At 33.3% G+C, this 14,903-nt stretch overlaps 1 protein-coding gene across 2 annotated transcripts in view; it reads right to left on the bottom strand.

Annotated features, from left to right (window-relative positions):
- The window catches only part of ATF7IP (activating transcription factor 7 interacting protein), a 114,563-nt gene that overhangs the window by 26,101 nt on the left and 73,559 nt on the right, over positions 1 to 14,903 (bottom strand). For both annotated transcript variants that reach the window (XM_060112474.1, XM_060112473.1), the window contains exons 6-8: positions 10,392 to 10,457; positions 832 to 905; positions 188 to 276 (exon numbers count right to left, since the gene is read on the bottom strand). In XM_060112474.1, the coding sequence (XP_059968457.1) occupies positions 188 to 276; positions 832 to 905; positions 10,392 to 10,457 (229 nt within the window). The remainder of the gene's footprint in view (positions 1 to 187; positions 277 to 831; positions 906 to 10,391; positions 10,458 to 14,903) is intronic.

Below are 14,903 nucleotides of genomic sequence, written 5' to 3'. Positions count from 1 at the left end.
GATCTGAATTTCTGTATTTTCATGCATATCTGCAATCCTGATTTTTAAATAAACTTTGTGCTTAGCACTCAGTTTTACATAACTGTGCTCAGTTTCTTAGTCCATTTCAAACCTCAAAAGAACGTAAGAAAACAGAACCAAAACCTTCAATTCCTAAGAAAGTGTATTTCAGTGTTAAGAATATTACCTGTATTCACAGGGGTTTGAAAGGATGGCGGTGTGCTCTCACTTATATTTCTTTTGGACTCCAACATCTGTCTCACTGTGTTTGCATTTCTATGAAATATATATACACACAAATGGTCACTTGATATGCCATTCTAGGGAATATCTATTTATGTATAGAGAAAGCAGTGGCCCCTTGGAAAAAAGGGTGGCTAGACTTGGATATTAAAGCATTAAACTGAGAGGGAATGCAGTGAAGCAAAGCTGGCACAAAAACTTTGGAATGCTGGGGTCTACGGCATTAGGGGAGAGTCTTCCTTCTATATTCTATGTCCTCAATACTTTAACCTGAGAACCAAATGTAGGTCCGAATATCTGCACACATTAGATTTTATCACCCCTGACGAAAGCATTTCTCAGTTACTTAAGATAATACTATTTAACACAAGTGGTTAAAGAAAGCCTTATAATAAATTAGCAAAATCAATATCCATAGGTGAACAATTATAAAAAGCAAAAAGGAAGCAAATATACTTAATCCAGTATACCAAACACTTATCTCTACATAAATACACAGAATCACATTCCAAGATTTTTCTGCAAAGAAAATCAGAACCTTGTTCTCTTAATTAAAAACTTGATAAATAGACTGTTTACAATTCTCACCTGTAGGGCACACTGTTATTGCTGCCACCATCAACTACGGACTTTCCTGGTGATACAGGTGGGTTTGGTGGATTCTGGGGGAGAAAAATACCAAGGTAATATAAAACCGAATTCACATAAGACCTTTAAATGCCTTGTTAATATGTTATCTGTTATTTCTCTAATATAGTGGAAAATCTTACTGAGAAAAAAATTTAAATCTTGGCATTGCCACTTGTTAAGCCCCTTACACAAATTACTTAGTCTATTGACACAACTGCTTATCATATGAAAAGTGAATAGAATAATTCTTAAACCTCAGGGTTTTTGTTTTTTGTTTTTTGTTTTTTGTTTTTGCGGTACACAGGCCTCTCACTGTTGTGGCCTCTCCCGTTGCAGAGCACAGGCTCTGGATGCGCAGGCTCAGCGGCCATGGCTCACGGGCCTAGCCGCTCCACGGCATGTGGGATCTTCCCAGACCGGGCCACGAACCTGTGTCCCCTGCATTGGCAGGCGGACTCTCAACCACTGCACCACCAGGGAAGCCCTTAAACCTCAGTTTTTGATATGAGTAAATAAAATAGAGAATATGAAAATAGCTTATATGTTCTAACAGTTCAGTAAACATTAATATGAATCTAAATAAAGAATAATTAGACACTCATTCAATAAATATCTAGTGAATGCCTACTATATATCAGGCAGATCAGGCACGATTACAAGCAGAAACTCAACAAACAAGGTTAAGTATTTATTTTTCCCCAGAAGTAATCGATTGCCAATTAAGTGGTATCCTAGGTCACAAATCAAAATTATTTTTACAATTTTTGTTTAAAAAATAAATACTTGCCACTATGTGACTTAAAATTTCATAAAAAGTTATCCCAATTCTAACCTTCAGAACAAACTATTTAACCCTTTTCTGCTCCCCAAAACAGGGAATATAGAAAGAGAATTCAAGGGCTATCCTGGTGGCGCAGTGGTTGAGAGTCCACCTGCCGATGCAGGGGACACAGGTTTGTGCCCCAGTCTGGGAAGATCCCACATGCCGCGGAGCAGCTGGGCCCGTGAGCCATGGCCTCTGAGCCTGCGCATCAGGAGCCTGTGCTCCACAACGGGAGAGGCCACAACAGTGAGAGGCCCGCATACTGCAAAACAAAACAAAACAAAACAAAACACCAGACTGTATCAAGTAGAATAAAGAATCAGCAAACCTGAAGACAAGTCACTTGAAATTATTGAGTTAGACCACCAAATAGAAAAAAGAACAAAAAAAGTAAAGACAGACTAAGGGATTTATTAGACACCATCAAATGGACCAATATACAAATTTGGAAGACCAAGAAGGAGAAGAAAGAAAGTGGGCAGAAAGCCTACTTAAATAATGGCCAGAAACTTCCCAAATTTGAGGAAAAAAACTGTCAAATTCAAGAAGGTGAAAAAATTCCAACTGGAATTAACTCAGAGACCTACACTAAGAAACATTATAGTCAAGCTGTCAAAAGTCACAAAGATTTTAAAAGCAGCAAGAGAAAAACGACCCATCACATTTAAGGCAGCTCCCATAAGATTATCAATGGTTTTCTCAGCAGAAACCTAGCAGGCCAAAAGGGAGTGGAATGACATATTCAAAGTGCTGAAAGAAAAAAACTGCCAAGCAAGAATACCATAACCAGCAAAACTATCATTCAAAAATGAAGGCAAAATTAAGATTTTCCCAGTAAATAAAAAGCTGATGGCATTCATCACCACTAAATCCACCATACAAGAAACTCTAAAAGGAGTCCTTCAAGTAGAAATGAAAGGACACTACACAGCAACATGAAATTATGAAATTCTCTGTTAAGAGTAAATACACAAACGCAGAATCCTGCATTACTGTAAAGTTGGTGCAAAAATCACATAATTCTGGTACAGAATTTAAGTATAAAATATAATTGTAAATTTATGTTAAAGTATACACAATACAAAAAGATATCATGTATGGTGTCAATAACATAAAGTAGTGGAAGGAAAGATGTGACTGAAGTTGTTACTAGCTTAAAATAGGCATAAACTTGAGATATTTTATGTAATCCCCATGGTAATGACAGAGAAAATACCTATAGAAGATACACAAAAAAATGAGAAATGAATTAAAGCACCGACACTACTGATTTAAAAAATAAACAAAACCCACAGGAAGTAAGCAAAAACTGAAGACAGGCAAAACAGCTCTAAGACAAACAGAAAATATTCAACAAAATGGCAATAATAAGTTTGTCCCTACAATAATTACTTTAAATCCAAATGGATTAAACTCTCCATAGAAAGATATACCCTGGCTTAATGGATTCAATAAAAAAACAACAACAAAACGAAAACAAAAAAAAAAAACAAGGTCTTGCTATATGCTGTCAACAAGAGGCACACTTTAGGTCTAAAGACACAAACAGGCTGAAAGTAAAAGTAAGGAAAAAGATATTCCATTCAAATGATAAGCAAACCAAAGTAGAGGTGACCATAAGTATTTAAGACAAAATGCATTTGAAATCAAAAACTATTACAAGAGACAAAGAAGAACACTAGAACACTATATAATGAAAAGTCAACTGACCAGATATAACATTTGTAAATACATATGGACATATCATCTATGCCCCCAAATATAGGATGTAAAAATTGTTTTTTTTTTACAGAAAACCAGAAACACCATAATAGTAGGAATCTTCAGTACATCATTTTATATAATGGATAGATGTTCCAGACAGAAAATCAGTAAGGAATCCCTAGAAATGAACAAGACTAAAGATCAAACAGACAAATGTAGAAATTTTCACCCAACACACATTCTTCTCAAGCACACACAGAACTTTCTCCAGTATAGATCATATATTAGGTCACAAAACGAGCCTGAACACATTTAAAATGATGAAAACCATACCAAATATCTTTGTGAATCATAATGGAATAAAACTTGAAATCAACATCATAAGGGAAATGGAAAAAAGTCACAAATACGTGGAAAACTTAAAAATCCAGTGAGTAAAATAAGAAATCACAACAGATACTAGAGGATATCTGAGATATATATAAACAAAAACACAACATACTAAATTTACGGGAAAATTGATGCAGCAAAAGTAGTACTAAGAGAAAAGTTTGTGGTGGTAAATGCTTACAAAAAAAAAAAAAAACCAACCCTCAAATCAACGGCCTCACTTTAAACCTCAAGGAACTAGAAAAGAAAAAAACAAACTAAACTCCAAGTTATAAGAAGGAAGGAAACAATAAAGATTACAGCAGAAATAAATGACAGAGAATACAAAATCAATAGAAAAAAAATTAAAATTGGTAAAACCTTATCTAGATCACCTAAGAAAAAAGAAAGAAGGCATAAATAAACAAAATCATATATGAAACAGGAGGCATTATAACTGATGTCACGGAAAGAGAAGGATCATAAGACACTACTGTGGCAACAAATTGGATAATCTAGAAAAAATGGATAAATTCCTAGAAATATGCAACCTACTAAGACCGAATCAAGAAGAAATTAACCTAACAGACCTAAACAAGTAAAGAGATTGAATCAGTAATCAAAAACATCCTAACAACCAAAAAAGTCAAGTACCAGATGGCTTCACTGGAGAATTTACCAGACATTTAAAGAAAATCAACAGGCCTTCTCAACTCTTCCAAAAAATTGAAGTGGAGGGAACACTCCCAAACTCAATTTATGAGGCCCACATTATCCAGATACCAAAGCCAAAGACACCAAAATGAAAGAAAATTACAGGCTAATATCCCTGATAAACATATATATATAAAAATTCTCAACAAAATGCTAGCAAATAAAATTCATCAGCACATTAAAAAGAATTACACAACATGGCCAAGTAGGATTTATCCCTGGAATACAAGGATAGCTCAACATATGAAAAACAATCAACGTTATACGCCACATTAAAAGAATAAAGGGGAAAAAAAAACCCACATGATCTTCTCAATTGTTGCAGAAAAAGCATTTGACAAAATTCAACACCTCTCATGATAAAAACACTCGACAAGTTAGGAAACTACCTCAATATTAAAAAGACCATATGTCAAAAGCCCATAGCTAATATCATACTCAATGGTGAATAACTGAAAGCTTTCCCCCTAAGATAAGGACCAAGGTAAGTTGGCCCGCTCTCACCAATTTCTTCAACATGGCACTGGAAGGGCCTCACAAGAGCAATTAAGCAAGAAAAGTAAATAAAAGGCAGCCAAATCGAAAGGAGTAAAAGTATCACTGTTCACAGACAACATCTTATATTTAGATAACCCTAAAGAGGCCACACACACAGGAAAAAGTCTGAACTAATAAATGAATTCACCAATGCTACAGGATAGAAAATCAACATGAAAAATCACATGTGGAATCTAAAAACTAAGACAAACTAGTGAATGTAACAAAAAAGAAACAGACTCATAGATATAGAGAACAAACTAGTGGATACCAGTGAGGAGAGGAAAGGGGAGAGGGGCAAGATAGGGATAGGAGATTAAAAGGCACAAACTATTATGTATAAAATAAATAAGCTACAAGGATATATTGTACAGCTCAGGGAATATAGCCAATATTTCATAACAACTATAAAGGGAGTATAACTTTTAAAAATTGTGAATCACTATGTTGTACACCTGAGATTTATATAATATTGTAAATCAACTATACCTCAATAACAAAAAAGAAATCCAATGTACGTCTATATACAAACAATGAGCAATCTGAGAAAGAAATTAAGACAATAATCCCATTACAATATCACTAGAAAGAATAAAATATTTAGGAGCAAACTTAACCAAGACAGTAAAAGACCTTTACACTGAAAACTACAAAACCCTGTTGAAAGAAATAAAAGACACAAATAAATGGAAAGACATATTCATGGGGACTGAAAGACTTAATATTGTTAAAATGTCCATCCTAACCAAAGCGGTCCAAGGTTTCAATGCAATCCCAACCAAAATCCCTGTCATTTTTTGCAGAAGTAGGAAAAAGCATCCTAAAATTCATATGGAATCAAGAAACCCTGAATTGCCAAAACAATCTGAAAAAAGAACAATGCTGAAGGCTTCATACCTCCTGATTTTAAAAGCTACAGTAATCAAAACAGTTTGGTGCTGGAACACAGACAGACACATAGACCTGTGAAACAGAATAGAGATCCCAGAAATAATCTCTTATGTATACACTCAAATGATGTTCTACAAGGGTGCCAAGGTTACACAATGGGGAAATGACAGTCTTTTAACAAATGGTGTGAAAACTGGATATCCAAATGCAAAAGAATGAAGTCAGACCATTAAACCATACACAAGAATTTATTCCAAATGGATTAAAGACCTAAATGTAAAACCTAAGACTATGAAATTCCTAAGAGAAAGCATAGGGGGAAGCTTCATGACAGTGGATTTGGCAATGATTTCTTGGATCAAAGCAAAGGCAACAAAAGCATAAAAAGACAAAGGAGATTACATCAAACAAAATTTTCTGCACATGAAAGGAAACAATCAACAGAGTGAAAAGGAAACCTATGGAATGGGACAAAATAACTGCGAATCATGTATCTGGTAAGGCGTTAATATCCAGAACATATAAAGAACTCCTACAACTTAACAACTAAGATACAAGTAACCAGATTTTAAAATGGCCGAAGGCCCTGAATAAACATTTCTCCAAAGAAAATATGCAAAATGACCAACAAGCATATGAAAAGATGCTCAGCATCACTAATGAGAGAAATGCAAATCAAAACCACATTGAGATACAGCCTCACATCCATTAGGGTGGTCACTAACACAAAACAGAAAAAAACAAGTGTTGGCAAGAATATACAGAAATTGGAACCCTTGTGTCCTGCTGATGGGAATGTAAAATGGTGTGGCTGCTAAAGAAAAGTCTGGAGGCTCCTCAAAAAAATAATCACAGAATTACCATATGATCCAGCAATTGCACTTCTGGGTATATATATCCAAGACTTTGATCTCAAAGAGGTCACACCAATGTTCATTGCAGCATTATTCATAAGAGCCAGGAGTTGAAAGCAGCCCAAATATCCATCAATAAATAAATGGATAAAGAAAATGTGGTATATACATACAATGGAGTATTATTCAGCCTTAAAAAAGGAAATCCTGTCACATGCTGTAACACAGATGAAACTTGAGGACATAATGTTTTGTGAAATAAGGTAGTCACAAAACAACAAATACTGTATGACTGCACTTATGAGATATCTAGAGTAGTCAAAATCATGGAAACAAAGTAGAACAATAGTTTCCAGGGGTTAAAGGGGAGGGGAAATGGGAGTTGTTCTATGGGTACAGTTTCAGTTTTGCAAGATGAAAAATTTCTAGAGATCTGTTACACAACAATGTTAACACAGGTAACACTACAGAGTTGTAGAGTTAAAAATGGTAAATTTTATGTTAACTATTTCTATCATAATTAAAGTAAAAAGAATTTAAAATATTTTTTAATAAAAAAATTGAAATGTAGGATTTAGATTCAATCTAAAATTTGTTTGAGAATCAATTATGTCATTGATTTTCATAGATAAAGGATGAGAAATATCTTGATATTTATTTTACAGTAAAAAACTAGAAAGGATGAAAGTTAAAGATATCACTAATAGAGCAGTAAAATGGATTAGATTATGCATGTAGTCTTAATAGCAAACTGTCTATGAGGATTTTCTATTCTTTCAGAAATTAACAGAAAATGTTTTAAGACAAACCTGAACAGTGGGATTCACTATTAACTGGTTAATATCAAAGGACCAAGGAACAAATCTAAATAGAAGAAAAGCATCTGAAGTGTTATTGTTTGTTTAGTTATTTTCATAAGGGGGATAAAGTTCTAAACATTCTTTCTATATGTCTTATTTTTAAAACAGCAAGACACAGATGTAAAAGTACAGTGGATACCATAATTAAAGGGAATTAAACATGAAAGCACAAAATCTTTGAAATTTCTATAAATCTCTCTCACAAGAAGAAAACATTAACAAGAATGAGTTAGAAAGATGTCCAAGTTTTGAAATTTTAAATTGGCCTTATTCACAAACTAAAGAAGGAAGAAACAAAATTTGAAAAACGGAATACTACACCTTAAAATTTCCTTCAAGTGCCACACATACTAACTGCCCAAATTAATCTTTTCCAATCTTTAGGAATTACACAGTATTTGTCCTTGTTTCCATACCAGTTGTAGCCCTTCAAGACAAACTTTTCAGGGATTGTAATATTTTCATTTTTATTCCTTAAGGTCTCTGCCTATCTTCTTTAACTAAACAAACAAGACTTGGAAAGTAGTTTTGAGAACAAATTTGATATGCACAAACACTGGAAAAGTACACGGTGGGCAGCACTGCTTAGTTCAGACACAGGATGAAAGGAAAAAATGGAAATTCATATTGCACAAAACAATGGAAAAATTTCAAACCCCTATATTTGGCTGAAGCATAGCAAATAAAGGTTAAACAAAGATTTATACCAATTTTCTAATATAAGAAATAAAACAGCTTAGTTTTTATACTGTGACAAAAAAACAAAGCTGAGAAAGTGGAGTTTAAAATCAGAGAATTAGGGCTTCCCTGGTGGCGCAGTGGTTGAGAGTCCGCCTGCCGATGCAGGGGACACGGGTTCGTGCCCCGATCCCGGAAGATCCCACATGCCGCGGAGCGGCTGGGCCCGCGAGCCATGGCCGCGGAGCCTGTGTGTCCGGAGCCTGTGCTCCGCAACGGGAGAGGCCACAGCAGTGAGAGGCCCGCGTACAGCAAAAAAATAAAATAAAATAAAATAAAATAAAATAAAATAAAATCAGAGAATTAATTACATCATTGAAGAGGACCATAATTAAAAAATCTTTGGCTGTGGCCAAATGAGGGTTTGATGAGACTAGCCTGTGTAAACAAAGATAAAAACTATCAGTTGTTCAAGAAAAGAGAGAAATCAGAGCTTAAAAGGTTTGGTTAAAAGAATACAGAGATGCAGAACAGATTAGTAGTTGCCAGGGTACAGGGAGTGAGGGTAGGGTTAAAGCAAGGTTGAAACTATAAAAGAACAGCATGAGGGAGTCCCTTTATGGTGAGGGAACAGTTCTGTATCTTGACAGTGGTGGCAGGTTATATAAATCTATACATGAGATCAAACTGCGTAGAAACACACACACACACAATTAATTCATGTAAAAACTGGTGGAAACTGGTATGGTCTACAAAACTATTTAGTAGAACTGTACCAATTTCTTGGTTTTGATATTGTACTACAATTATAGAAGATTTCACCATTGGGGGAAGCTGAGTGAAGGGTTCATAGGAGTCTACGTATTATTGTTGCAACTTCCTGTGTATCTATCATTATTTCAAAATAAATTTTGTTTTAAAAAGTCAAGTAAAGAAGATATGAAAATGATTCAAGACAGAAAAATCCTACAGTAATAATGACTACTACTGAAATAATTATTATTGGCAATTACTATGTCCCAGGCAATGGAGATATCAAGACACAAAGAAATGTAACTTGCTCAAATGATTAAAAAAAAAAAAAAAAAAAGAAGAGGAGGAAAAGAAATTCAACTAAAAACAATACTGCAATGTACAAGTGCTATACTAAAAATACATATTACTGAATAACTAAGGAAACAACAAAAGCAAAAGTGTGACTACAGACTACAGTTTGTGTGCTATGCTATGACACTTGGACTAAACCACATGAGGGAAAAAAGGAAGAGGAGAACCAGGCTACTTGAGGCAATGTATACTAAAACATTTTGGAGGAAATAATAGTCTAGACTAGGACACTGGCAAGTACAGGCATACCTTGTTTTATTGCACTTCGCAGATACTGCATTTTTTACAAATTGAAGGTTTATGGCAACGTGAGTCAAGCAAGTCTACAGGTACCATTTTTCCAACAGTATTTCCTCACTTTGCATCTCTGTGTCACACTTTTTGGTAATTCTTGCAATACTTCAATATTTTATATTATTATTATATTGCTATGGTGATCTGTGATCAGTGATCTTTGACGTTACTGTCATTGTTTTTTGTTTTGTATTTCTTAATTAGGTATGTACATTGTTTTTTTAGACACAATGCCATTGCTCACTTAATAGACTATAGTGTAGTGTAAACATAACTTTTATTTTAACGAAAAAATGTTCTACAAATTTGTGACTCGCTTTATTGCAATAATCGTTTTACTGCAGTGATCTGGAACTGAACCTGCAATATCTCCAAGGCATGCCTGTATGTAAAAAGAGAAACATGGTAAGGCAAATCCCCAAAACATAATTTTAAAGATGGATAGAAAATACAATTTCAAGAATGCCTTATATAAATAGATTAATATGTACTGATGTATGAAAACAGTGAGGATTAGAAACAGTTAATAATTAGTTCTAGAGTAGCAGCTCTGGAAACAACATGCAGGAAGTGCACAGTATGAAAGCAAATTTCAGACCTGTAATAAAGAGTTTCCTCCTAAATCAGCACTTCCTAATATTACCACTTAAGGCTAAATATTAATTATGCAAGAATAGAAATTCTTACTTCTTGTCTTTTCTTAAGATCTTCTTTGGCTGCTCCAAAGCGTTTGGTTAACCTGGCTATCTTGGCCTAAAAAGAGCAAAAACGAGACGGAAATCAAATGGCATTATAGTATTAAAAAGGAACCCATACATACATAACAAGAAACCCACAGGTAATAGGATCCTCAGAAGATAGCTAACAGCAAAGAAAATAAGGCAAGCTGACTGTAAAACATATATGTGAAAAATACAGAAAATCATAACAAAAACGTAAACACTCTTAATTTTGTAAGATTGGCTTTTTTCCTCCTTGAACTGTGGATGTTTGCTCACAAACCAGTATATTTCTGAAAATGTGTGCTTGCATTTGTTATTTTTTAACACAGTTGTAACCACACTTAATTTTCTTACTGAGAAGTGTATAGTAAGCATAACTATAAATCCCTTACTGATAGTACATATGAGTATATGTATAATATATTGAATCATTAGTTATACAGTCTCTTTCCTACTGGATGTGTTCAATTGTTTCTTAACTAACTGCTGTAGTCAAATAACATGCAATTAATAATTTTGTTCTTTCAGATTACTTACTTCAGCTACATTCACAGAGGTGGAATTCCTGAGACAGAGTATATTTTTAAGGCTCCTATCCAAATGCTTTTCAGACAGGCTTTGTTAATTTACACTTTCAATAGCAATGTATATAAATGTTCACATGATATTACCCTTTGAAGTATTTAACTTCATATTGTGTTAATCTTTAAAAAACTGACAAAAATGTTACCTTCTTAGTGTTAACATTTGTCAGTGAGATTATTTTATTAATCATTTGTACTGCTTATTAAACACTGCCTGATCACATATTTTGCCCACATACATATTCATAAAAATTTAATACCAGAGGCAGAAAGGAAAAAAATAGAAAAATTACCCCATCACCACATGAATATTTTCTTTGTATTTATTTCCTTTAAGTCTTTTACTAAGGCATGGCTATGATACTCAATTGGTTTTCCTTGTGGCTGCTGCTGTCATTTTATGATAAATATATTTTTAAGAATTTGAAACTTCTGAGTGCATTCATGAGGCCTGCCTAAGGAAGTGTTCTTCCAGATAATTTCAATTAGCCAATACAATCATATCATAAAAAGAAAATATTATTTACTTTTAAAACCTTTTTTCCCAAAATAGTCACTTCTAAAGGAGACCTCAAAACTTAAAAAGTATTCAAGTCCACCGATATGGGCTAGGCAATCAATTACCTATGACTCCCAAGGCGAAGATTTTCCTCAGGACTTAATTATTTATGCATATGATTAATACCCAAGGACATGTACAGCACAATTTTTAAAATTCTTAATATGGATTTACCTTCCTGTAACTAAAATATTTAAAGTAATTTTTTCAAGAAAGGTATATGAGAAAGTGTTTTCTGTACTCCAACTTATACAAGAATGTCTTTCATTTTTTCTTTTGGCAGGCTATCTGGTAGGTATTCTATAAATTGCATAATATGTATAGTATTATTATTTGCCCTTAAAAATGAAAACAAATTTAAAACATTATTTTGTATATGTTATATATGGGGAAAGGTCTAGAAGAATAAACACCAAAGCTAATGGTGGTTACCTCTAGAGGCTATGATTGGCAGGCAGTGTAAAGAGAGCTTCAATTTCATGTCATATACATCTATAGTATTCAAATATTTCTTTAAAAAAATTTTTTATCACTTCAAAATTTAAACTACTGGCAGAGGAAAAACATAACAAAATTTAGACACAGACATGCTTTCTTCTGCCATTTAATATTATAAAAAAGAAATCAAAGAGCAGAGTTTTTGTGTTGTTTTAATCTAGAGAAACTACAATTTTTTAATTATAATTCAAAATATCTGTCATAATATGTCTAAGATTGGGTCTCTTTTTCTGGCAAGTATTCTGTGAGATCTTTTAAAAACTCTATAAACAAGTCTTTTTTTAGTGAAGGAAGGTAATATTCTATTACTATATCTTTGATTACTACTACTATTTCATTTGCTCTTGATTTCTTAGGCATATCTATCATTTCTTGTATAATGGCACAATGGTATCTGTTTAAATAAAAGTTGCATAAATTGTTGGGATTCAGACACACTGGGGCCTTGTTTAGCAAACTATGCAAACCAAGAATTTCTTTGTTATGTACCAAGGAATATCTCAGGAAATAATTCTGTGTGGGAAAAAAAAAGGAATCCTATATCGTTTGCCTAATAACAAATATTAGCACTCAAAAAAGCTAGTGAATAAACAGACACATGGTATTCATTATTCAAAACTCTCTCTTGGATTAGGCAGCCACAGATTTACTCATTGAGGGAGGCGAGTGGGAGGAGAGACTGAAAGAAAAAACTGAAAAAGCTATTTTCAGTTAAAACTACTTAAAATGGCATTTTATAAATTATAACCAGTGGAACAGTGGATTCCAGAGTGTGTTGACAGCTTTTCCATAAAAAATCCAGTTGAAATTTTGAGTAACCTGAATTTGCATAGTGATTTGAGAGGAATCAAGTCTTCCTATCCAGGAACATGGTATATCACTGTTGACTCATGTTTTCTTTTTCTGTCCGTTTTCTTCATAATGGTCTTGAAATTTGTTTTTCAGTTTATTCTTAAGTATTTTCTTATTTTTAAATGTCTACCATATGTGAAACTGTTTTCTCATTACAATTTCCCACTGGTTGTTGCTGATGTACAGCAAGGCTACTAGAATGTTTTCCTTTTATCAGTTAGTTGCTAAGCATTACAGTTTATCATTTACCATTATTACTCCTCATTCCTTTTTCCTGTTTTATTTTATTGCCCTGTCACCAAAGTTCTAAATAGCAGCACAGATAAGGCATCCTTGTCCTATTCTCAACTCTAATGAAAATATTTCCAAAGATCCACTATTAAATATGATATTTATAACAGGTTTCTGATAATCTTTATGAGATTTAAGGTACTTCCCTCCTATTTTTTCCAACAGCTGGTCAGTTTTAGCAAATCCTCCTTGTTTGGTATCTACTGAGATGATCACACAATTTACATCCTTCTTCTGTTAGTACAGTGAAATATAATGGTTAATATTGAACCAGCGTTACATTCATGAGAAACCAATGCTGGAAAATAAAACTGGCCTATATTTGTTCTTTTCTTATGCCACAGAATTCCACAGTTGGGTGTGTTTCATAAAATGAGTCCTCATCTTTTCCTATACTCTGGAAGTGTTTATATGAGGAGTGAATTACCTGTTCCTCAAATGTTTGTCAGAATTTTCTGGCAAGGCTTTTGGGGCCTAATGATTTATTCTGAAACAGATTTTCACTACAAGTGACTACAATTTTAACAGAGTTCCTCATAATTTTCAGCTTTCTACTTTCTTCTTAGATAAAATGAACTTCATAGGTATAAGGTTGTATATAATAATGTTCTCTTACTTAAAGAATCTCCTCTAGATCTTTATTTCTTGCCTTTTTGAATCCTTATACAGTTTATTTGTACTTCTATTTGTAGATCAAAAATGTATCTACTTTTAAGGCTTTTCAATAAGCTTTTGTCTTTATTGCTCAATCTTCAAAAAGGGTCGGCTTTTTTGCTATTTCTATTAACTCCTTCCTCCTTCTCTGGGTTTTAGTTTGTTATTGCTATTTTCCCTAGCAAAGGAGATGCACATATAATGCTTTTTTATTTTTCTGTTTGTTAGTAATAAATTTCCCTTTGAATACTGCATCAGCTTTAACTTACAAGTTTTAATATGTAATGTATTATTATAGTTCTGACCTAAAGAGTTGAGAATGTCCATTTTTAAATTCCTCTTTGTAATTATCTGGAAGTATGTTTTGGGGGAAGGTACCATCTGGGAGAGGAGAAAAGCTAAATATCTGTTGATAATTTCTAATTTTATTACATAGTTACTACTGAATCCACAACAAATGATGGTGGTTAGCATTTTAAGATGTTCTTAGAAATCACTACATTTCTAATGTGACAATGCATTAAAGATATATAAACCTAAAAATTATATATTTTCCTACTTAAAAAATAACAAAATTTGTGGACGTAAGTGTTTGGGTTTACCTTACAATTTGACATCTCTGAAAAAGTGAAAATACATAAAACATTTTCAAGATTCAGAAAGCAACAATCCCTAAACTAACACAGAAAATAATTATATAATGAATTCTCCATATATTCCAATGTTGACAATTTTTTCAGCTCTTATATAATATGTTTAGTACACAGAAAATAAGCTAATAATTACAAACAGGCTTTATGGACAAAAGTCATAACACACAGTGAACTATTATTTAAAACTTAAAAATACCTTTAATCAAGAACTAGTCCACTGAAAAAATACATAAGAATGGCAACTAATTTGAAAATCCACAAAAATCTAACTTCCTTTATCTATAGAGAAATTTATATATTAAAAATTATAGCAGAATAGAGACCTTCATGAGTTCCTTCTAGAGATAAAGTCCACATTACTCAATTCTATCCTCTTACCACAGTTT

This window comes from Mesoplodon densirostris, chromosome 11, assembly GCF_025265405.1.
Source record: "Mesoplodon densirostris isolate mMesDen1 chromosome 11, mMesDen1 primary haplotype, whole genome shotgun sequence".
NCBI lineage: Eukaryota > Metazoa > Chordata > Mammalia > Artiodactyla > Ziphiidae > Mesoplodon > Mesoplodon densirostris.
Note: the sequence above shows the minus strand (reverse complement) of the source record. Positions and strands in the feature narration are given on the sequence as shown.